At 37.1% G+C, this 23,621-nt stretch overlaps 2 protein-coding genes and 1 long non-coding RNA gene across 4 annotated transcripts; 1 reads left to right on the top strand and 2 right to left on the bottom strand.

The window, feature by feature from the left end:
* Positions 1-17: 17 nt before the first annotated feature.
* Positions 18-10,036, bottom strand: tbx16l (T-box transcription factor 16, like). Its single transcript, XM_046839573.1, has 9 exons — positions 9,760-10,036; positions 9,419-9,560; positions 7,656-7,758; positions 6,877-7,041; positions 4,354-4,503; positions 3,708-3,778; positions 3,542-3,612; positions 1,929-2,163; positions 18-1,552 (listed from the first exon to the last, which is right to left on the bottom strand). The coding sequence occupies exons 1-9, from the start codon at positions 9,827-9,829 to the stop codon at positions 1,084-1,086; spliced, it is 1,476 nt and encodes a 491-aa protein (XP_046695529.1). The 5' UTR covers positions 9,830-10,036; the 3' UTR covers positions 18-1,083.
* Positions 10,037-10,450: 414 nt separating this feature from the next.
* Positions 10,451-13,531, top strand: LOC124379313. Of its 2 annotated transcripts, XR_006924404.1 has the most exons (3): positions 12,347-12,551; positions 12,710-12,781; positions 13,314-13,531. It is a non-coding gene; the product is annotated as an uncharacterized LOC124379313 (long non-coding RNA). The 2 variants fall into 2 exon arrangements; XR_006924403.1 differs by lacking the exon at positions 12,710-12,781 and having other exon boundaries at positions 10,451-12,551.
* Positions 13,532-14,294: 763 nt separating this feature from the next.
* Positions 14,295-23,553, bottom strand: eral1 (Era-like 12S mitochondrial rRNA chaperone 1). The gene is given in 12 exon segments (XM_046839574.1): positions 14,295-15,147; positions 17,161-17,241; positions 17,401-17,550; positions 19,052-19,357; positions 19,704-19,783; positions 19,786-19,815; positions 20,369-20,430; positions 20,793-20,839; positions 21,039-21,116; positions 21,199-21,326; positions 22,263-22,424; positions 23,323-23,553. Coding segments are annotated over 12 exon segments (1,329 nt in total). The 5' UTR covers positions 23,405-23,553; the 3' UTR covers positions 14,295-15,024.
* Positions 23,554-23,621: the final 68 nt, after the last annotated feature.

Here is a 23,621-nt window from a genome sequence, read left to right as displayed (position 1 = left end):
AATGTGAACGGTTTTGTTCTTAAATGCGAGGGGTTTGTAATGTTTACAAATATTCCTAAACCTTTTCCAGATCCAACGATGCCACAGCCAGCTATGTCCAGGAACCAGGGACCAAGAGCTGTGCTTTCTGGTCAGGAGGGATGGCATTCTGTGTGTCTCCTGTCAATCAAAGTAACAATCGCCAATCGTTGGCATCTGTGAAATTGTACGCTGTAAAAGAGCAAATAGCGATTCCCCAAGGGTGTTCCAGTGCGCCGTGATTCAGCGTTTTTTTTTTTTTTTTTTAGAAGACCAAGTTGGCACGCTTGGTGTCTCCGCACTTGGTAGCATTCACTCGTGTGATTGGGGAAAACTGGCTGATGGGTGGGAATTGGTAGGTGAACAAACTGGGGAAATAAAATGAAGGGAAAATGTATATTGAGAAAGTTAGGCATGGTACTGGTGGATTTTTTTTTTTTTTTTTTTTTTGCCAGTACACTGCCAGTTAGGCTTCTTTCAAACACAGCATGTTAGCCCAATGCAGCTTAAGTGGATGTATTGCTTTTTCCTTTTATTGATTTTCTGTAAATAATTTAGTAACAAAGCTCATCTCTGGGGGCTGCCGATATCCAACAAGTCCCTGACTAGTTTCACTCCCAGGTCAGATCTCATAACACATGGGCTTCAGGTAGATCTGCAATCCCAAATGGACAATAACATTTTGTCCCCTCAGCCTTTGTCTATGGTTCTCGCACCTACAGTCAGAATCAGCAGTAGTGTTGCGTTTTTATTGAAGTCGGAAGCAGCAGGGTTCTCGAAACATCACAAAATGCTCCTTTCTGAGGTAAGACCTAACCATTGTGTCATAGTACAATGTACATTAACGGAGTCTAATATAATGGAGAAAACCTGCATGCTCCAGATAATGTAATATCACTCATGTCCACATAAAAACTATTTTACGGTTTTATTCGTATACCCACTCCAAAAGGAAAAAATCCACTATATTCATGTCTTGGAAAATGCCCAAGAAAATCTTTTTTTAAGTCCATGACTTTATTTCCCAGCACCACTTTTTCTACCTTTTCCCCAGCTGTGAAAATGTCACTGATCTGGTGTCTCAGAGCTTCTCTGCCCTGTGTTCCCATTGAAAGCAGGCCACTCTTTTGTACGGCCAGTGTATTGTTCAGTGTAAAATGCCGCAGCAGAGTCTTGGACAGCTGGGAAAATCAAGGCTTTCGCTTCCCTGTTTGAGCCCGAAGCGGTCTGGTCGTGTTGGGGATTAATTTGTGAATCCTTGGCAAGGGCTCGTGGCCGGATTATGTTGAAAATGTCAGACAGGGGTTTTGGATTAAGTTCCAGGCTTTTAAAGACACTTTCGGGCATCTGCATACGGCTGAGTTTGGGTGGCAGATGGAGGGACTGATTGAGTTTGAAATGGGTTGAGTAAATCTGGTGTACTGCTGGGGTCTGGATGTCTGGGCCATGACACGGAGGCTGCTGTGGTGTTGGGATTTGGGTGCCGTGGCCTTCTGGGAAAGAGACACACTTGTACTGGAGATTGTCTTCAGACCTGGACAAGACGGGTACAGAGACAACTGGGGTTAGACTACCTTTTTATTAATTACTATAAGTAAATATAAGCTATGAACAAGTTTTTAATAGTGAAGCATTCTTATGTTTGTAATGGGGTTCTACTTTTTTGAAAGAAAGTTTGGGAATATTGAATAGCTTTAATATTACGTAATGAGGTGTGAATGTCTCGCTCGTTTAATTATTAGATTATAATTTATCTAAATGGCGTAATCACTTATAAAACCGCCATGTTATCATTACAGTAAACAATGAATTTATTGGAATTCTTAACATAAAAAGCTAAATACGTACATTTTAAAAAATTAAACCCCAAACATCTAGTTAATTATTTTGCATGAAATACATCATGTCACCTCCTGGAGTCGCTGTTCTCGCTGTGAAAAGTATGCTGGCATTGATGGGAAATGGGGCTCTGATTTATTCCTTCCTGGCCACAGGCCAATCCACACTTCAGAAATGCTGGTAAGAAAAGGTTCGAGACGGGCGCAGGTGGAGTTCTCACTTCTGGGACGCAGAGTGCACCAGGGGAGTCCACTGAGCTGGAGACTTCCTGCTCTTCTTCCTCATCATCCATGTTTAACAGTCTTGCTGAGAAGGAGAAAAAAAAAAGCATTGTTGACATTTTTCTTGCGTTTTACTTGTTTTATAGAAATAATTTTATATATATATATATATATATATATATATATATATATATATATATATATATATATATATATATATATATATATACATACATACATACACACATACACACACACACACACACACACACACACACACATGTGGAGCCCCCTGGTGGCTCAAGAGGTTGCATAGACTGATTTATACAAATACAGTAGTTATTTCCTATAATTGGATATAGGAAACTTCATTTTAGCTTTATCATGTATATATTTTACAACATATTTCTGTGTTACTTAAAATAAATTATGGATTTACTTTACTAATATTAATGTTCTGCATTTCAGTTTACAAAAATGTTCAGTGTTAAAGATGAGCTGAATCAGATCTTTGAAAGTAACTGAAACGATTTAGACTCAGGACACACACACACAAGAAAAAAAAAAAGTCACTACCAGTTAGTCCTTTAGAAATATGTAAAATGTGACGTATTATAATGAATCATTTTAAAGTAAGGTAAAAAAAAGATTAATAGTGGAAAGGAAGCATTTGGAGAAAGTGTACACTCAGCAAATTAACATACAGTGTATTAAAAAAAAACTTCTATCTTCAGATACAAAAAATATTTTAAACATGTATAAAACGCATGTATCTGATTTTTTTTTTCTTTAACAGTTGGATATTATAAATATTTTTCTTCAAAAAGAGTTCTACACCATATCAGGATGTAGCTATGCACATTCACACCACCCTTTCTGGAGCTAAACTACAAGTTCTCGTCAATAATGGTGGTACATTTATTTATTTACGGCCGTATGCAGAGCGACTTACATTTATCTCATTCAGTCATCTCAACTGAGCAGCTATGGGGTTAAAGGGTCTTGCTCAGGGGCCCAGGAGTGGCAGCTTAGTGTGGCTGGGATTTGAACTCATAACCTTCGGATACAATGTGAAATGCATTGTGTAGCATCTGCTCTTTTGTGTCGAATAATTCATACTTTTATCACATGATTCTGTTCATTCACGCAAAACGTCAGCATGGAGGGTTAGTATCTTATAGGCATTTGATCTTTTCTTTCCCCATGAGTTCTTAAACATATCAGGGATGCGACAATGCACGCTCAACCCACCTCATCCCAAACCAGACTATTAGTTTGTCATAAATAATAATTCAAACTTATCCTTATTTATACCCTGAAGCCAAAGAGAAATGTAGAATTTAAATATTTATGAATGTGAAATTGTTTCAGGATCAGCCTACTAAAAGGACAATTAGAAACTAAACAAATTGTGTATTTATTTTAATACTATAAATACCATTTGTACATCAAGATACAGATACCTTGCTTATTTAGTGGCCTGTCCCATTGTGACCTTGAATCTGACCTCTGACGAATATCCTTGTCTCGAAACCTGCTTGAGGTAAAAACATAAGCAGACGAATTATGCGGTCTTTCCATTTACGAGAAAATCAATTTGGAAATCTGTACGTCTTGTAGATCTCTCACCTTTTCCTGCTAAGTCCGTTGTCACGGAAGCCTTTGGCAAAGGGGTTGTTGTCAATTTTCAGCTTGGTGATCTGGTGGAGGAGAAGGCAGATCGGTCACCACTTCGGCACTAATGAACCAACACATGCTGATTCATTGGAATGTGCAGGAAGAATAGATCTAATGACTAATGAGTGCATTTCAAAGACACTGGCCCTGGTGAAAGCTTGAAACAATATATGAATTGCAATAGAATTAGGGTGACTGTGGAGTGAAGATCTCAAGCCTTTAAACTAAAACTTTGGTCTCGTGTAAGCCACTAGATGGCAGTCATGTTGGGCTTTTTTTCCCACTGGTTTAATTTCACTTTCGATGACTTTGGAGACTCAAAAGTTTAGAGAACGTGTGTATGTACTGTATGTACTGTATATATATATATATATATATATATATATATATATATATATATATATATATATATATATATACACACACACACACACACACACACACACATAGTGAAGCCTTTGCTTTCCAATTCGGACAAAAGTATTAGGACACTATTTTTCCAGCCATATATGGTTCTTCCTCAAAAAATTATTTCACTTGAACTAGAAGATCCTTGAAAATATGCATTTATTAGTTTAGGTTATACAAACGTGGTCACCTCTTGGTTCTGGTAGGATGTAACTGCTATGAAGGCTGCTTCTGGGAAAGTAAAGCGCAGGTATCCACCATTGTGGCCTCCACATGGGTCAGGGGCCTGGACTATGTGTAGACGAGGCTGGTATTTATGCATGGAATGAAGCACCACTTGCTGGAAAATATATAAAACAAAATAAAAAGATTTAATGGGTGGAGGTTTTGGATCTAACCAAAAATGTATGTAACTGGAGTGACATTAGTAAACTGGTTCAGAATGGATTGTGTACACTTTTTATTGTCAGTAAGCGGTACACTGTATTTTATTTTGCTGCCACGCTACAAAATACATTGGAGTGATATAATTGTTCGGTAGAGTTATTATCCTGCATTTATTTTTTCATGGAAAAACATTTTGTTCCATTGTAATAATAATTTAATAATAATTTAACCTTTATTCGTCCCACAGTGGGGAAATTTCTAGTTTTCGCATATCCCAACTCATCTGGAAGCTGGGGTCAGAGCGCAGGGTCAGCCATGGTACGGCGCCCCTGGAGCTGATAGGGTTAAGTGCCTTGCTCAAGGGCTCAACAGTGGTAGCTTGGCTGTGCTGGGGCTTGAACCGCTGACCTTGTGATCAGTAACCCAGAGCCTTAACCACTGGACTACCACTGCCCCTGCAGTATACAAGCTAGACAGAGAAATAACAATAGAAACTAACAACATATTTTCTTTTTAATGTACCACTGGGCTTTTGGACTCAAACCATTTCTCTTTTTACCCATTTATACAGTGCAATATTAAAGATACTACTGGATAAAACTGTGATAAAAAGGTTAAAAAGAAAATCTAACACCAGCACATTTCTTTTACACTCAACATAATAATACAATATACATTTGGTGTTTGTTATATTTTTTCTGATACCGTTACCAGTTAGTTCTATTAGATGTACCCTTTTTATATCCCCATATACAAGTTTTTATATAACCCCCAAAACCTGCAGCTGGAAACATAAAAACTTAAATAAAACATATAAATTCCTTAATGACAGTATTGTTGAAGTCTCGCCAGAAAACTGTGGCTGGTTTCACTCGAGGTTTTATAGCTATCATGTGAAAGACATGTGCAATCTACAGTTAAACGCCTGGGAGTAGCTTTTGGTGCATGTTTACCATTTATTTCCTAGTATTAGTATAATGGTGTTTACAGATACTCTCTATGGACAAATGTTTGTAGACCATAAAACCAATTCCATTAAAATGGTTGCCAAAAAGTTAGAAGCATTCAGTTGTATACAATGTCTTTTTCCCCCCTTACTGGAACAAAGAGGCACAGGGTCCCTGGTGGTCTAGCGGTTAGGATGCGGCGCTCTCAACGCTGCGGCCCGGGTTCGATCCACGGTCAGGGAACCAAACCCAGCCATTAGGGTTGCACAAGCCTTAGGGCCGGTCCCAAGCCCGGATAAATGGAGAGGGTTGCGTTAGGAAGGGCATCCAGCGTAAAAACATGTGCCAAATCAAACATGCGGATGGTCCGAAAGTTTACTGGAACAAAGAGGAACAAATCTGTTCCAGCATCAAACTTCCCTAATGCACAAAAGAAGCTTCATGCAGATTATGGTTCTCATGGGTTGGAGTGGAAGATCTTGAGTGATCTGCTATAGAGCTCTGATCTCAACCCTAACGGACACCTTTGGAATAAATTGGAACACTGCACCCAAGATCTTTTCACCTCAAATAATCTCCATTTGGTTTAGAACAAATTTTGCAGACTTTAAAAGCTATGTATAGATTAGAATTGAATGTACAATATGGCTGTTTCTTTAAGGTTTTCAGTTGTCTTAACCTTGTATTTAAATATTTAAACAGATTCCTGCTTGAGCCAGTAAAAGTGTGAGCATGCCCTGAACTCAACCCCACTTTTGGGGTGAATTGAACACTTTGCATCCTAGGTCTTCTCACCCAACATCTGTACCTGGTGTTACTATTGCTGCTGTTGCTGAATGAGCTCAAATCTCTACAACAATGCCCTAAAATGTAATGGAAATCCTTCCCAGAAAAGTGGGTTTTTTAATTATAGCTTCACAGAGGAAACTAAATATGAATGGAATCTATGATGATGGTCAGATGATGTACAAAATGTTAGCCATATAGTGTAATATTATAAATGCATAGCTACATTTACAGCATTTGAGATAATGCCCTTATCCAAAGGAACATGGCTGAGAAACTGAGGGTAAAGCACCTTGCTCAATTGCCCAGCAGTGGAATCTCAAACATCTTATACACTGAGCTACTACTTCCCACATCACTGCTTTTTTTGTGTATATGTATAAATATTTGAAGTCATTGTGTATTATTCCAACTGTAAGTTTTTGAGCTTGAGATAAAGTCAAGTCAAGTCAATTATTTTATAATAAATAAATATAAATAAGCAGTCTGTTTGACACGGATCAACAAGAAGACTATAGTTATAATCATGATGTTTACTACAGTAGTATATATTCCAGATAAATTATAGGGGGTATTAATTTGAGTGTCCTCACCAAGCCTTTAGAGTTGAGTGTGTTGTTGGTGAGCTTGAGTTTATGGAAGGAGATCGGATACTGCATCCACCTTTCTCCCAAAGCAGGTGAGTCCGGATGAATGAAGAAACAGTTTGGAAGGTGGGGTTCGGATTTACCGCTCACTTCCCAGTGGTCCCTGTTCCACTGCACAGATGATGTGGAATCATGGTTCAATTCGATTTTTTTAAGCATGCTTAAGAACAAGAGGCACTGACCAAAAATGAACATCAATTACAATTATTATATATATAATGTATATGTGTGCATGTGTGTGTGTGTGTGTGTGTGTGTGTGTGTGTGTGTGAGTGTGTGTGCGTGTGTGTGTATTTCTAACAAGGTTTCCAGACAGAGACCAGGAGAAAAGTTGCTTTTCACAGATACAGACCCAAACTTCTGAGCTTTCTCTAGAAATAAGTTGCCCAGAATTATATTTTGTTTGCTTAGAGAAAAAAAATATCTGCACAATAAATTAAAAAGTGCATTTATATCTCACAATGTGCTTCCTGTAATACAGCTAGACTTGTTTTCATGCTGCATTGATTAATGTTTGTCCTTTTAGTGCTGCTGTAATTCAAGGCTACTCTTTCATTGATTTAAAAAAAGATTTTTAAATTATAGCCTACTCAATCATTAACCTTTTTATATATGCAACTAGTCATTGAAATAAAATAAAATAAAAAATATCAGATGCATAGTGTACAATGTGAATACAAACAGAAATAAATGTGTGTGAGCATGAGGGAAGGGCTGGGAGTTACCTTGTACTTGTTATTATCAAACGGCACCATGTCCATCATCAGCACATACTTGACTTTGGGGTTCAGCCCCATCACTGTGACTCTGCAGCTGGGAAACATGCGTCTGAAGAAATAAACATGATGAGGAGAATAAAAACATGATCAAAACCACAGACACAATTCACAGCCCTGCCACCATTATAATTAGCTTGCGAGCTGAACATTGCCTGAACAAGATGGATTTTGTTTTGAAATGATTGCATGTTGATTACAAAACACGTTTCAGGCAGCTCAATGTGCTGAACAGCGTGATGTAAACCAAATCACGGGGTTGTGGTTGCTCTGTGGTTAAGATGTTGGACTTCAACATGGTTCAAATCCCAGCACCACCAAACTGACACTGCTGAATCCTGAACTGCTCTGTTGTATACAGTAACTATATATCAGTACTATATTTTACTATTCATTATTAAACAGTTATGACAGGGTTATGCTTAAAAGCTACTTTTTTGGGTTCATTTATATGTAAATGCAGACTATTTGCTTACATCTTTACACCTTTGTGTTCACTCAAACAATCAGCCAAATATGTGGCATCAGCACATTGCATCAAATCAGGGAAAAAATGTCCAGAACTGATCTTAATGTTTGGTATATCAGAAACGTATGATCTCCAAGGAGTTTCAGACTCATTAGTCGTTAGAGTTTTGACAGAATAATATGCAGAAATGATCTAGTCCTTTGGGCAGAAAGAGCAAAGAGGAATATTTTGAGGTAAAAGAAAGACTCTGGTAACTCAGATAACCACTATTTACAACCACGGTGAGCAGAAAAGCATATCAGATTGCAGAACATGTTGAAACTTTAGGTGTCTACTATAGCAAAAGATGACAACATCAAATATCTGTAGTAATAATATACATATATTATAATTATATTTATGATTTAATTGCATAAATGAACAGATGAATATTTCAATCTATATTTGATTTTTTTCTATAAACCAGTGTTTGTCTGTTTTAATGTAAAATATTCAGAAATTAAAAAAAAAGGAAAGGTCGACAAATCTTTATTAATCCAGTAATGGCTACAGCAATGTTACACTGAAAAATCTCTACTAGTTGAGCTACTTAACTGTGATAAACTGTTTGGAAGAAGATACATGAGTATTTTGCCCACACAAACATTTGGCCAGAATCTCATTTGTAGCATTTGGTGGCATCTCCAATTCTTCAGAAATACAATTACACATTATTTGAGAGCTCGCTAAAAGACTTACTGGCTTGTTTTCAAACCATTACTTGTACATATTACTGAACTGAGTAGCGGCAGAGCTCTGAAGTTGTGGGACTGTTTTCTTTGTGAAGACCCTACAGAATTTTGCAAGTATATGCAATATATATATATTAATATATTTTATATATAAATATATAAAATATATTAATATATATATATTAATATATATAAAATATATTAATATATATATATTAATATATTTTATATATTTATATATTTTGTGAATATACTGTATATGGATTTATTTATAAAGTACTGGAGATGCAAGATGGAAATTTTAGTGCTTCTAACAGGAGGAAAAGAAATGAGAGGATTAAATCACAAGCAAGAGCTAAAGACTCCCATGATGACTCCCAGGATTTAAGCCTCTGTTAAGTGTAAACTTTGCTTTTTTGCATCTAAAGTGGAAAACAGATTATTTCCAGTACCACCATATGTACTGAAATTCTAAGCTAACTACAGAATCCCACCAGACTCTGATTAGTTACCTGCCCATTTTAGTGATGAGCATCTCAGTGCCGACGTTGTTAAATTTGTCCCACAGATCTCGTCCCTGAAGCGCCGCATGAACGGGAAGAGACATCAACTCTGCTTCACCACCGCTTGCCCGGCAAACAGGATTCATCTGTCCTGTTCAATAAAATGGATTTCAATAAACCATTAACATGTTTTTTTATTTGGGAAAAACAGACCTTTTTTGGTCAGTCATTTGGTCCACTACTGGAAACCTTCCATTCAGACATAAATTGTCAGAAATGTCAACATTTTGTCTTAAATCACAATTGTGACTTTCTGGTGTCCATAACTGTCAAGAATATACTTTTCTTACCTTGTGGATAGTATCCATAGCTCTTGGTCATGTGATTGTGTGGATAAGGGTAGTCCTCGCGGACGTACATGGCCTTGATGCTGGAGTCTTGGACCACTCTGGATATCTGAGGGCTGATGTGTTGTGATGGAATGAATCTCTTTCCCAGGTGGACACCCACCCGGATCTCCTGTGAAAAAAAAGTGTGTGTGTCTTGGCCAGAAGCTCAAGCCTAGGCTCTTTGATCTGTGCTTCTTTCACAGTTTGGGCCTTGTCCTGTCATGAAGGTGTCTGGGAACTCCACTTTCTCACTTTTTTTTATATAAGGGGGGAAACCTCACTTCAGAAGCTTAAGGGTCATCTCAGCTTCAAGAGGTGCTAATCACACAAGCAGTTTGTCCCCTTATTATTGCAGGAAGCTAAGTACTGTCCATGTCACCTTATTAGCTCTGGGTAAAACGTCTTTCGGGCTGTTCTCAAATCAGCTTTTCCAGGGCATGTCTTAGTTTTACGTATTTTATAACAAACACAAAGACTGACCTGGAACCAAAAAAACAAAAGGCAACTTCCACCAAAAGCCCCTTTATTTTTCCAGGCCTACAAAAAATGCTAAGAAATAATAGGAAGTGTGAATAATGACACAAAAGCACATTGGTTCACTACTTCAAACTTCTAAATGTTTATTCGCAAGCTATAAAACATGCCATTAGACTTTCGTTCAAAGGCAAGGGTAAGAAGGCAACCAACAGCAGCAAGTATAACTTTTATACTGTATCCTTTATAAAAGATTAATATTTGCTGTACAATTAGTAAGGAATTAGTAACAAGGTATTCAGAGGTAAATTTAACTTGTTAAGGACTGACCAGGAACCATCACCAAAAGATTTTCATTTTAAAAGTAATTTTGGTGTATGAATAAAACTGTGACACTAATATGATGCTGCTGTCATTTATTGTAATCACATTGACTAAAATAATTGTACTTAACATACATTTGAAAAGAGAAATAGTGTAATCTGAAGACACTGGGTGGGATGCCAGTCCATTACAAGGCAACTTCAATACAAATTCCTGCACACAGCAGTTTAGCATAGCTAATCAATCAATATGCATGGTTTTGATCGGTGGGTGGAAACCAGATAACATGGAGAAAACCTTTGCGTACATAGAGAGAAGTCACTCAGTTTAGTTTATCAGTATTTAAATTTGCACCTGGACATTTGGAAGATATTCCTTGATTCATCTAAGGTAGTTTTATTTGTTGACTTGCTTTGGTATCAAATTACTAAGAGTACAAGTTTAAGTGTTAATATGACCATGTCCTCCTCTCTGCATAGTATTGTCCACATGTCCTCGTGGAGGCCGGAGGAAGCTCCTTCCTGTGTAAGCGATGTCTGTTTCATGGAAAACGTTCAGCGATTTAAGTAAGCAGATAAAGGTGTAGTGCCAGCGTTGGTGCGTTCTGGTGTGACTCTGATAGCACTTTCCTCTTGCTTATCTGGCGGTCCCATATCTGTCCATCCACACTCACCCCACCCAAGCTGAAGAACCTGCAGCCATCACATGCAACTGGGGGTCACTCCCAATGTCAGCCTAAAGTCCTGTTAATGAAGGGTGCAGAGATGTGTTTTACTGATCTGAGGACCTACAAAAGAAAAATGGGTCAAAAAGTGATAAGATGTCAAGATGTTTTATGTCAATACTTTACTAAATGAATTATTAGCCTAAACTCATTAGTTTTTGGTGTGTATTTTAGACCTTTAGGTTGTAGGTAGCATCTAATGATTGCAGTTTACGGCTTTAGGTGGTGTCTCGGGTGTTGGTCAACTGACAGGAAAAAGGGCTGAACAATAAGATAACAATAGAGGAAAAAAACCAAAAACAAACTAATACCCATTATTCAACCTCCTCCCAAATTCTTGATTCTCTCAATTTAATCAGGAAAAGCTGTATGGTTCTTCTAGTCACAAAAGAAGCCCAACATAGGATGCTCTCCTATTGTGAAACTCAATGTTGTACTGTTTGACAAAGAACCTGCAGATATTCCTCCACAGCAAAATTCCAACTTGTTTTGAAAGGTTGTAGATAAAACTGTATGCAGCCCCTGAGCAACTATACTGTATACTCACTATATATGCAGTTCCTTCACATTTCAATAAAGAGAGAAAAATGTTGGTGAAGGAAAGAAAAAAAAAGACCAAATACATTTCTTGCTTGCTGCAGAACTCAATAAGAAGAACTCAGAAGAGCAACATTAAAAACACAAATGTATATGTAATTAAAAAAGTAGTTGCATTATGAAAAGCAATTCACTGCATGTCATTGTGAAACATGTTGCAGTGTAGGCACAGAAAATATTCAGCTTTGGAGGTCAAATGTATCTATACAGCCACAGACAAACATATCTAATAAACTGACTTATTACAATATAGTTTGTTTTTTTGGTCCAATTCCAGGTTTAACTGGAGCGATATGAAGGCGTGGCCGTCCACATGTACAAGCACCCTAAAGTCAGGAGTTACTGTTTAGTGGGTGATAGAGGACAGGAATCTGATTGGTTGAAAGGCGAGACAGGAGAGCTCAGATAAGCTCAAGAGAACCACTGTGTCATCACCATATGCAAATGAGTAAAGGTCATTAAAATGCTGAGGGAAGGGGGATTTTCGACAGATCTCTTGAGGGACAGAAAGGAGACACAGAGCCGGCAGACGAATAGAAAGGAAGAAAAAGACGACAGCGAAGGTGTCAAGTGGGTGTCATTAGGCTACGTATTGACACCTACTTCAAGGGGACTGGAAACAAGTAACCTTAAGGTGAGCAAGGCAACGTAGAGAAGTGAACAACTGAGTGTCAGTTTTGGCAGCCAATTAAACCACAAGTATGTATGATTTCAATGCTTAGTGAGGGTTTGCTTGTAAGTACTTGTTAAAAAAAAATAAAAAATTAGTTTAAGAGTCTGATTTCTTCACAGGAACGGTCCGGAAATTTCTGTAGGACTTTCGAGATCTTATATTGTCTTTTGGACAGGATATCATCATATACTGTAAGTTCATTATGGAGACACTACAGTATAGATGATGTACTATCCAGGGTGGCATTCCTCCTTCTGTGGACCTCAACACACATATACACACACTGTGAAAGAGGGAGGCGGTTAAACCGTTACCATTACTGAGTTTAGTAATGGTAAGGGTTCTCTTGCTTCTTCTCACTGGCACCAACCATCAAAGACACCAAATGGAATAAGCTTCATTTAAATATATATTTTTTTTTTAAAAGGGTAAAAAAATTTATTCTCCAAAATCTAATATAACACAATAGAACATTATTATTACTGCATTGCTGTTTTTACAAAATATATATATATATATATATATATATATATATATATATATATATATATATATATATATATACTGTATAATGTTTATTCCTAAAAAGTGTAATTAGTACATAATACATTATCTGCATTTGAAATGGTTCATTTTGCATTTAGGTTGTGTTTCGAATTAAAATGTAATAGTGTATAAATGTATTATGTGTGCCTTGGTGAATTGTTCTATTCATTCTCACAGCTCGTCTTCACAACAAGAACATCTGATGGTCATCAATAGTGACGTTTTTTTATTTGGGTGCCTCGAAGGAAGGAATTGGCAACCTTGACGGGAGTATAGCTAATAGCAAATGGTATATACGATGAATATGATCAATACTGTATGTACTATGGCTCAATAAACACATCCGCCTGGATCAATAACTCTCCACATTAAATAAAATATGGATTTGAAGCAGATACAATATACAGTGTAATTTTTGTTCCCCCAGAAATAATAAAAAAAGAAAAAAAAAAAGAAAGAAAAAGCCTTATTGTCAGTGACCTCAAATAACTCAGCAAGAAAAAGGGACAGAGAGATAAAAAGAGAAAGAGAGAGAGAGAGAGAAACTTGCTTTGGGCTAGCTTATCTATGAATTAGTGATCCATCACCATGGCCTGGATAAGAAGTGACTGCCTGCCAGGTTCAACCACAAAGGAGAATACAAGAACAAATGCATCCTGGCCATTTTGTGCCTATTTTAGTGGCAGGTTAGAGCTCCATTAGAGGGGTAATGTAGCCCTGTGGGGCTGTGCCTTTAGTTAAGCTCCAGCAGCTGTGAAAGAAAAGAAGGAATGGAGCGAGGGAAGGACTGCAAAGAGCTGGCAAAAGTGCTAAATAACAACCTTTGTAGCACATAAATAACTACAGGGTACAGCTCATACATTACATGAACATTTATTATTTTATGAGTATTTTCAGTAATATTAAGGCTTTTGGGGATTTTATTACTGTAATAAGTAAGTGGTTGAAATGTGACATGTATTGGAGTATCAGATGATTCATTTCTTTTTTTTTTCTTATTCAGTTAGTCACTTTAATTATTCATGCACTGAAAATTCAGCAAACAAAAATGTTTAGGCAGAAAATGCTGCGGTTTTACACATAAAAAATGGTTTCGTATACTATTTCAAGACAGGACAGTGAAGTAATGTCCAACTGAAAGGACTGACTATTCAGTAATGAGGTGGTGTTTCATTCCAATTTATTTATCATTTGCATAAAGCATTTCGTATTGTACAAAAATTAATTAATTTTTTTTTATTCCTGAATACGTCATTTTTTTGTGACCCTGGAATTCAGCCATAGACATGTTTACTGAAGACGCCTTCAAATATGATCGTGACCCTCCCTATTACAGTTTCATTATATAACCTAACAAGGGCAGTTAGAATTAGTATGACTATAAAAAAAAATATCTTGAATGATAGAAAAACTTGTCTCCGATTTGGCTGAATGAGAATCGGGGGTCAAAAACAGGTCTGAGCAGCTTGGCAAAGAAAGAGAGCCCATTAGAGGCAAAACTTCAACTCTGCTTGAACCTCATCAGCAATTCCGACCGGGACACATTTTCAGCCGTTCTGGAACAATGCTGATTTATTCATGATGTATCCTGCTGCTAAAATGAGATTCTGAATAAAGACCTTACTAATAATAAATAGACTCGGGGCTAAAAAGTCCTAGGACACTGCATGGGCAGCTCAAGTTCATAAGCAGCCTCTGTCCCAAATGTGACTGTTAAACACAAAGCTGGCTGAGAGATAAGACAGTTCACATGTTGTCCACGATACAAACTGAAGCCTCAAATAATCGTCGTCGTTGAAGTCTGGACTTTACTCTGGAGCGTTTGCAGATCGTACAGCAAATTCGCCAATTTTTTTTTAATAAATTGCAGTGCAGAATTTGAACCACTTCAGTTCTTCAGCGTAGCAGATATTTTCAGCCGCACTTCACACATGAAAGCGTTTGTGAGGTCCAGTCCTGCTTCCCGAGCTATTCGAGCGATCAGCTGTCCCCCAGGACCAATCACCATTTTCTGTACAAAATAAACAGAGAGAAAAAATTATTTTGGATTTGGGAAGAAGAAAAAAAAAATCCTACATGTTCACACATCTACTGGCTCAAGCTGGAATCTGGTTAAATATTTAAATAGAGTTTGAGTCGAATGAAAACCTTAAAAGTGAGACAGAAATTAGAATTTATTTCCATTATACAACCTGGCTATTCTTTTAAAGGTGGAAAAAAAAGCAACAAAATGGAGAATATTTAAGGTGAGGTGGCCTGAGGTGCAGTCAGGGTTCCAATTCATCCCAATGGTGTTCAATAGGGTTGAAGTCAGAGCACTCACACTCCAACACATGTACACCATATCTTTATGAAGCTCACTTGTCAGGCTGGAACTGGTTTTGGGTCTCCTAGTTCAATTGAAAGGAAATTTTCATTCTACCACATCCAGACACTCTATACAATTGTGTGCCTCCAGCTTTTGCCATCAGTTTGACCACACTGTCTGGAAAAGACAATACTTTTGTCTATATAATGTATTAACTCAACTGTTATATACCTAATGTCAAGAAAACTAATATTAGAGGTCTAAGTAAAAGCAACGGCTACATATTAGCAAAGTTGGATAATGTTTGATGAAATAGTTAATAAACATTTTCCATAACAGCAGGTCCTGACTCACTTTATTCCACTTCTACCACAGCAAGTTACAGAAAAACAACACACCGGGATTTATCTGTTTGCAATTACGATTGATCCTCTTGAACATCCAGGAGCCAAAATTGAAGCTGACTCTAGAGACTTCCTGCTATAAATATCACCATCTTTTGGCAGAAAGCTTCATCACAGTATTGGCAATTACACTTCTATACTTCTTAGATGTTAAATGAAAACATGGTCCAAATACACATTTCTTACTATGCAGTGAATTAGGTGTTAATGTAGAAACGATAACGGAACGAGTGATCAGTAATGTAACGTTATGCATATTATCAATACCCTGACATAACATTACGACCACCTGCCTAATATTGTGTTTGCTGCCAAAACAGTCCTGACCCTTCGAGCTTTAACTTCTTCAGCAATTTGAGCTACAGGAGCTCATCTGTTGGATCGGAACCACACGGACCAGCCTTCGCTCCCCACATGCATCAGTGAGTCTTGGTTGCCCACGACCCTGTCACTGGTTCATCACTGTTCCTTCCTTGGAGCACTTTTGATAGACACTGACCACTACAGACTGGGACCATCCCACAAATGCAGCAGTTTTGGAGATGCTCTGCCCCAGTCGTCTAGTCATCAAAATTAGGCTTTAGTCAAACTCACTCAAATGCTTATGCTTGCCCATTTTTCCTGCTTCTAATACGTCAACTTTGAGGACAAAATGTTCACTTGCTGCCTAATAAATCCCACCCACTAACAGGTGCCACGATAAAGAGAGAATCAGTGTTATTCACCCACACGTCATAATGTTATGTCAATGTTATGCCTAATCGGCAAATACATATAAACCTATTCATGTAGAGAAAGAAAAAAAATCTACACTTTCAGACGAATCAGATTTGAGAATTAAGCAGCACTGGAGAAAGTGAATACTTTTAGCATGTTTTTTTCAAAATGCTTATGCATAGAAGTTAGCGATATGTTTCCTGTGTGTCCTGTCCTTGCTTTACACCCTGAACCGTATAACTGTCTTTTTTTGCAGCCAATTTAATTTTAACCGGCAGGCGCAGTGGAGCGAGCGAGCAAGTAAGCAATTATTTTATATTCATAGAACAGCACCTGCCATAAGCTTTGGGTTTCGCACAAATTCAATTAAAGAGGCTGACTGCTCACTTTACAGTCTCGTCCATCAGGAGGACGTTCTGCTTTTTTTGTTAAAGCGGCACACGATACACACGAGCAAAAGGTTGTTTTTTTTTTTTTTACTGAATGTTGAGTTTACTGATAACGGCTAAGTTGACCATTCACCAGGCATTCATTCAAAGTTTTTTAAACAGTAAAGTCAGGGAATGGAAAATAGTTCTTGGAGGGAATTTCTCACCATATGGCTGTCCTTTCTCACATGCAGTTTGACAGCTATGTCCAATTTGTTGTCGGCCGTTTCCCTCCAGAGTTCAATGTGCTGCAAAACACAAATCCAGTAATAAGAAAATGCAGGTTTTTTTTATCTTAAGGTCATATTTACTGTTATAAAATCCTGAAAAAGAAAAGAATGCAGAAGAGGATTAAAAAAAACGGAAAAACACACCCAGTGGCTCAGTGCATGCAATGTGAGCTTTACCTGAGTTACTGTGTAAGGCACCTCCTGAGGCAGATATTCCAGCAATTTCTCTCGGATTGCGTTGGTACAGATGTCCTCCGGGCTCTGATCTGTGAGAACCGCACTGTGGTACTGCCACGGTCCTGGCTTCGCCTCTGCCATCAGATAACTCTGTCAGATCCGAATCACGTTGATGTAAAGAGCACATTCAGGGTTAGGGTGAAGAAAATAGGCACTGTAATACATTTCTTTCAGAGTAATTTTCATCATGGATATAATTGCAATATTCTTTGAGTCACACTGTATACATAAAAATTCATTACTACTTTAAAACACTGATTAATAACTAAATAATTGCAGTAATTGCAAATAAATGTATATAATAAATAAAACGGCAAATAAAAAAATAACAGCAAAATATACAAATACAGAGAAAACATTCTATCTATATATATATACACACACACTATATATATATATATAGAGAGAGAGAGAGAGAGAGAGAGAGAGAGAGAGAGAGAGAGAGAGAGAAAGAGAGAGAGCGAGAGAGAGAGAGATAGAGAGAGAGAGAGAAAGAGAGGGGCACACACTTATTCAAAAAGAGTTTTATAGTGTGGGGGGAAAAAAGATTACTGTTGGGTATTAAGTTCTTTATAAATCACGACAGTCCTGGCAGCTCTGCATGAAGAGACTCTTATTATGATTATTATAATTGTTATTATTTTCATATGAATGATAACGTAATTTTGGTGATATGAGGTGCTTTACTGTTTGGTGATGGCAGTGTGACAAAGAGAAAACTCTCTGTGTACACATGAGTTACTCAATGTAATTTTGTTTATAATATCTCTAGAAGTAGTGCAGCTATTAGTTTAATTACATTCTCCAGTAGTGATGTGGCAGCGCTGTTACTTCTTACATCAAGCTGATTGTAAGCACTTTGACTAATACAAGTTCAATCTATTTAATTTGCGGAATAGTGCTGATAAACACTACTAAACATCATGTCACTGTTTTTTTCCAAGCTGCCACTTTTTAATTCTGACAGAAGCAATCTATCCTATATTCACATGTACACAGAATTGGGACATCAGATTTTTTTACAGCTAAAATTGTGATTATTCCTCAAACTGTTACTACAAAGTTGTATTATGTCTTCGGATCAATTGTATATGATGTCAGCACTCCAATTCAATTTCTCCAAAAGGTGTTCATAAGGGGGTTGAGCTCTGAGGTCCGAGCTCTATAGCAGGCCAATAAAGATCTTCCACTCCAACCCATCTAGAGCATGTTTTTATGAAGCTGGCTTTGTGCACAAGAGGGATTGTCTTGTTAGAGCAGGTTTGGGTCTCCTTGTTCAAGTGAAGGCAAAATTTAATGCTACCACATCTAATGATATTCTATACAATTGTGTGCCTCCATTTTTGTGGTAACAGTTATGGAAGAATCACATATAGCTGGAAAATCAGCTGTCCCAATACTTTTGTCCATAAACTGTAGCTTCTGCAATACCTAAAATTAAAATAATGTAAATAAATACCTTCAAATTCAATAAAAAACAAATACCTTCAAATAATTATCAAGCCATTAGAAATCTTGAACTTGAAATTTGCTCACAATTTTTTGATTTATTTTTTTATTAATAAATGTTGATCGTCAACAAAGGATCTACCTTCAGTGTCTGAACGTCCTCGCCATCTGTAGCACACATCATGAACACGTCCTTGAAGTGTGACCAACCTTTACGGCTCTTCAGGGCCCTCAGCTGCTCTCCACTCAGGCCTGTTAGAAGCTGATTGCCTGGATTTTGCATTTCTTTGTTCGGCAGACCTGAAGTCTTTTCCAATTGCTTCTCCGATGTGTCTTTCTGGAGCGGTTTCACTAAGCTGCGGACTTTTAGCCTCTTGCCATTCACTACTCCCTCGGTCAGCTCAGCGGTAATGTCTAGCAGCAAGGGTTTGCCCTTCAGAAGGTCCACCTGGATGTGTCAAGACAAAGCCCATGCATAACATAACATGACCATCACAAGTTTGTGTATTCAAATTATAGTGATGCTCTTTTTCATTCATGTTGCTGTAGATTTCGACCTAAAAACTGTTGCGGTATTTATAATAACTGTCCTGTGCTTATCCCATGGCTTTTATTAAATAAATACACCAAACATTTTTCCTTATGGTTGTCTAAAAAAAAAAATGTTTTTCAGGATCGTAGATTTTTTGGCAGAAAAAAATACTTTGACGTCTTTACCGAAACAGCGATGGATATATTTATACATGAACAAATTTGAAAATGGAACAGTGAGCCAGCTGCACTAATGAGGTTACCTTATTGAGGACGAGGACAGCAGGAATACCGGCGTTCAAAGCCAGACACTTCAGCACCTCAAAGTCCAACCTACGCGAGTCCACTTGTCGGAGACATCCACCAACACCACCACTGCAGATTGAAGCAGAAAACATAATGACTATTTAGGATACATGAGGCAGCGGTCCATTTGGATAAATTGGATTATCATGTGCAATTTTTTATATGATGTAAATGTGATCTGGTTTCGAAAAGGCTATTTTAGTAGGACTTTAAATGTCAAAAAGATTTTTCACAGATCCGGTTTTTTTTTTAACTGATCATAGCAGTTTCAGTGCACTGAGTAATTAATACAACAACTGGACACATGCTGGTTTAAGAAAAATAATTAACAGCAGAATGGTGGGATAAGAGATTTTATTCTTCTTTTAACAAAAAGAATGTCATGTCATACATGTTCACTCAGTTTATGGTTCCGTTTAATGTTCTGGGTTGCCTGCAAAAACGAAACCCGCTTTTTTTTTTTTTTTTACCACTTACGTTTCGACTTTCGTTTACCAGCTGCTCTTTTTTCCTTTTCAGATTAAGGCTTGTTGTGCCACCAAAAACAACACAAACCACCCCAGATCCTATTAGTAACTCTGACATTTACATTATTCAGAGCAGAATTCAGAGAAGACGTTACCTAGATCGGCTTGTCGTAATGATTTCAGTGGATCCACAAGAAAAGTCTTTTCTAGCTGATGCCTGTAAACATTAAATGGAAGCTATTGATGCAACACAAACTGATCTGAAAAAAATATTTACAGTAAAATTGTTCAATCAGTTGTTCAATTTATAGAGAGATTGTGCAGTTCAAATTGTTCATTGGCAACTCCATCATAGAAATCACACACAATAAACATGGTTATTAGCAACCCAAAGTAGGTTTAAAATGATTGCAAATAAAATGCTTATCCTGCTCTCAGTTTACAGAAACCTTATGGTTTTACACAAATTAAAACCACTTCCTCATCTTCAGCTTGCTTTCAACACAAATGGGTTATTATGCGCTAATATTTTCATGTCCAGATCTAATTTAATTGCATTTTTAGCATTAAAAAATGTACCTTTTAGCTTTCGATGGTGTAGTGAGACCAGGTGTATCCAGCAGAATCTGATATTTAAAAATACAACAAATACGTGACTTTTCTCTACGTTTCATAAAACCTTTACCTCTATAATGTGTCTTTTCTGTGAGATTGGATCATAGATTTTTAAATGTCATTGTAGTTTGATATACAACAATATCATTTTTCATATTTTAATATATATTAAATTCATGAGTTTATGTTTTCAACAACACAATCACTTACAATCTGAGTATTGTCCTCCGTGATCACCCCGAGTGCACGGGACCTCGTAGTGTGCACTTTTTGGGAGGCTGCAAACAGCTGGTTTGAAAGATCAAAATATGAGAATGTTTAAAAATCAACAACAACCATCACATCAAATGTGTGTTATAAAAATCTGTACCTTTTTGCCCAGGAGCTGATTAGTCAGTGTTGATTTCCCTGAATTTGGAGCACCGATTATAGCCACTCTTAAAACCTTTGCATCTTCTGGTTGATCTGGAACTTTCAGCATCAGGGAAAAATGCTCAACTACAAATAGACAGAATCAAAATAAAATATATATGTATAGAGAAATAGATGACATGAAGTGGAATAACAGGCAGATAGATGGATGAGATACAATACAAATGAACTGCTGGGTGGACTGATCAATTTATTTGTCATGACAAATGCATAGATGGATTAATAAAGTAAAATGATGGATGGATGGATGGATGGATGGATGGATGGATGAAAGAATGTTTAATGGATTAATGGAATAACGGGTAGATGGATGGATGAATATGTAATGGAATGTTGGCGGTACCAATGAATGGATGGATAAAGGATTGTTTAATGGAATAATGAATAAATAGATAGATCAAAATAATTATTGGGATTAGGGATGGATGGTTGAATGGATGGATGAATGAATATGTTACGAGATTATATATTTATATATACATCCATCTTTTATAGTACAATAATGAATGGATGGATGAATATATAATACAGTCATGAATGGATGGAGGGATGAGTGGAGGGATGGATGGATGGATAGATGGATATGTTATGAAATAATGGATGAATACGTAATAAAGGATGGATGGATTCGATAATATTCTCTCATATCCTCAGAGATACACTATTATTATTGTTTGAATTTTTTCTCCCTTTTTCCCTCTGATATCTTTACACAAATTTTTTTGACTGTTGTTACTTCCTAAAACAACATCTGTGACACTTCAGATATAAATGACTTTGGTGTTAAACGGATGAGTTTTGCACTCATGTGTAACGTATATTAATTTACTGTGCTGAAGAGACCACCACAGTACAAAAACGTCAAACAGATGCAATGTGAATGAACCAAAACCCAACTTTATGGCCCCAAATGACTGTCAGTCTGTAACAGAAGATCAAACACCTGTGTTTTGGTAAATTGCTCTTTAGAGACGGCAGACTGAGGATCAGGATGAGGATTACCTTTATCCGGGGGAACTGCAGCATGAGCCGGGGAGTCTGCAGGATTCTCTGCAGAGCCTAGCATCCGTTCTTTCAGCAGTCTGTCCAGAAAAGCCTCGGTGGAGACGTAACGGAAGGGAAGAAAGCGAAACGCAGCGTTCCTCACTGCACCGCCACGATGAGCTGAAAGATAAAAAAAACTGTTCATTTATTCGACTTCTTATTGACTTATTATTCTGCTTTTCCGGGTCTATTTGTTTCCGTCATCCGCAATGTTAATAGCGTAACATTTATGAATGCAAAGCATTATGGATTCAATATATAGCCAGAATATTAGTGGGTATATGTATCTAATGTTTGTTTAAAGCATTTTTAAGGTATATCTGTCGATATAACATTTGAAAATGGGTATTACAATAAAAAAAATAAAAATAAAAGTTTTACATCGATATAAAGAAAATGAAGAATGTAAGACCAGGATTTTGCAAAAGAAGCAGACCAATAGGGTTGAAAGGAATGCACAAGAAATTAAAATATAATAATAATATTAATAATGATGATAATAATAATAAGCATCTTATATTAAATAAGTAATTACTTTATTGACAAAAATGTGAAGCAATCTAAATGTCTACTTCATTTAAATAAAACACATAATACCAGGGGTCTGAGAAAGAAACGAGTTAAATATTATAAAACAAAATATTATAAAAAAAAATATTATAAAACTGCAGAAATATAAATCAGATAAAGTGGTATAGTCTCAAGGGCTTTGGAGATGCTTTGGAGTGTTCAGGTAGGTTTGAAATCCCATACAAAACCCAGAAAACAGGGTTTATTTTACATACATTTGAATTTATGTAAGAACATTTTTCTTTGAAAAATAAATGTTTATCCAAAAAATATAGTTTTTGTTTATATCCAAATAAAACCATTTTTATACGACGAGGAGAAATTCTGTGCTGAAAATAGACGTACAAAGTTACAGAAATAATTTCAAACATGTATTTTATGTTATTATAGTGTTAGTGTGTTGCTCTCTGTCTCATACATAAACACACACACACACACACACACACACCTGTGCTCAGACGCAGTGACGCAGATTCCACGGAAAAGCGCAAAATCCTGCACAGAAACGACTCGCACAGGCGCAGAGCCATGATTTCTAACTGTTTCCCCCCCCCAAAAAAAATAAAACCCCAATATCTGAAAACAGGGTCACACACGTGAGGTTATTACGCCGTGTGTAGTTTAGCGTACACATGAGCACAGGGCGCCGCCATGATGCCTTCAGAGACAACAAGCGCGCGCAAAGAGGAGCCAGAAACCAAGTGCGGCTGAATGCGCATGCGCCACCTGCTGGACAAGAGGAATCGA

Source organism: Silurus meridionalis, chromosome 25 (assembly GCF_014805685.1).
Source record: "Silurus meridionalis isolate SWU-2019-XX chromosome 25, ASM1480568v1, whole genome shotgun sequence".
NCBI lineage: Eukaryota > Metazoa > Chordata > Actinopteri > Siluriformes > Siluridae > Silurus > Silurus meridionalis.
The sequence above is the reverse complement of the archived record's forward strand: the minus strand, read 5'-3'. Positions and strand labels throughout refer to the sequence as shown.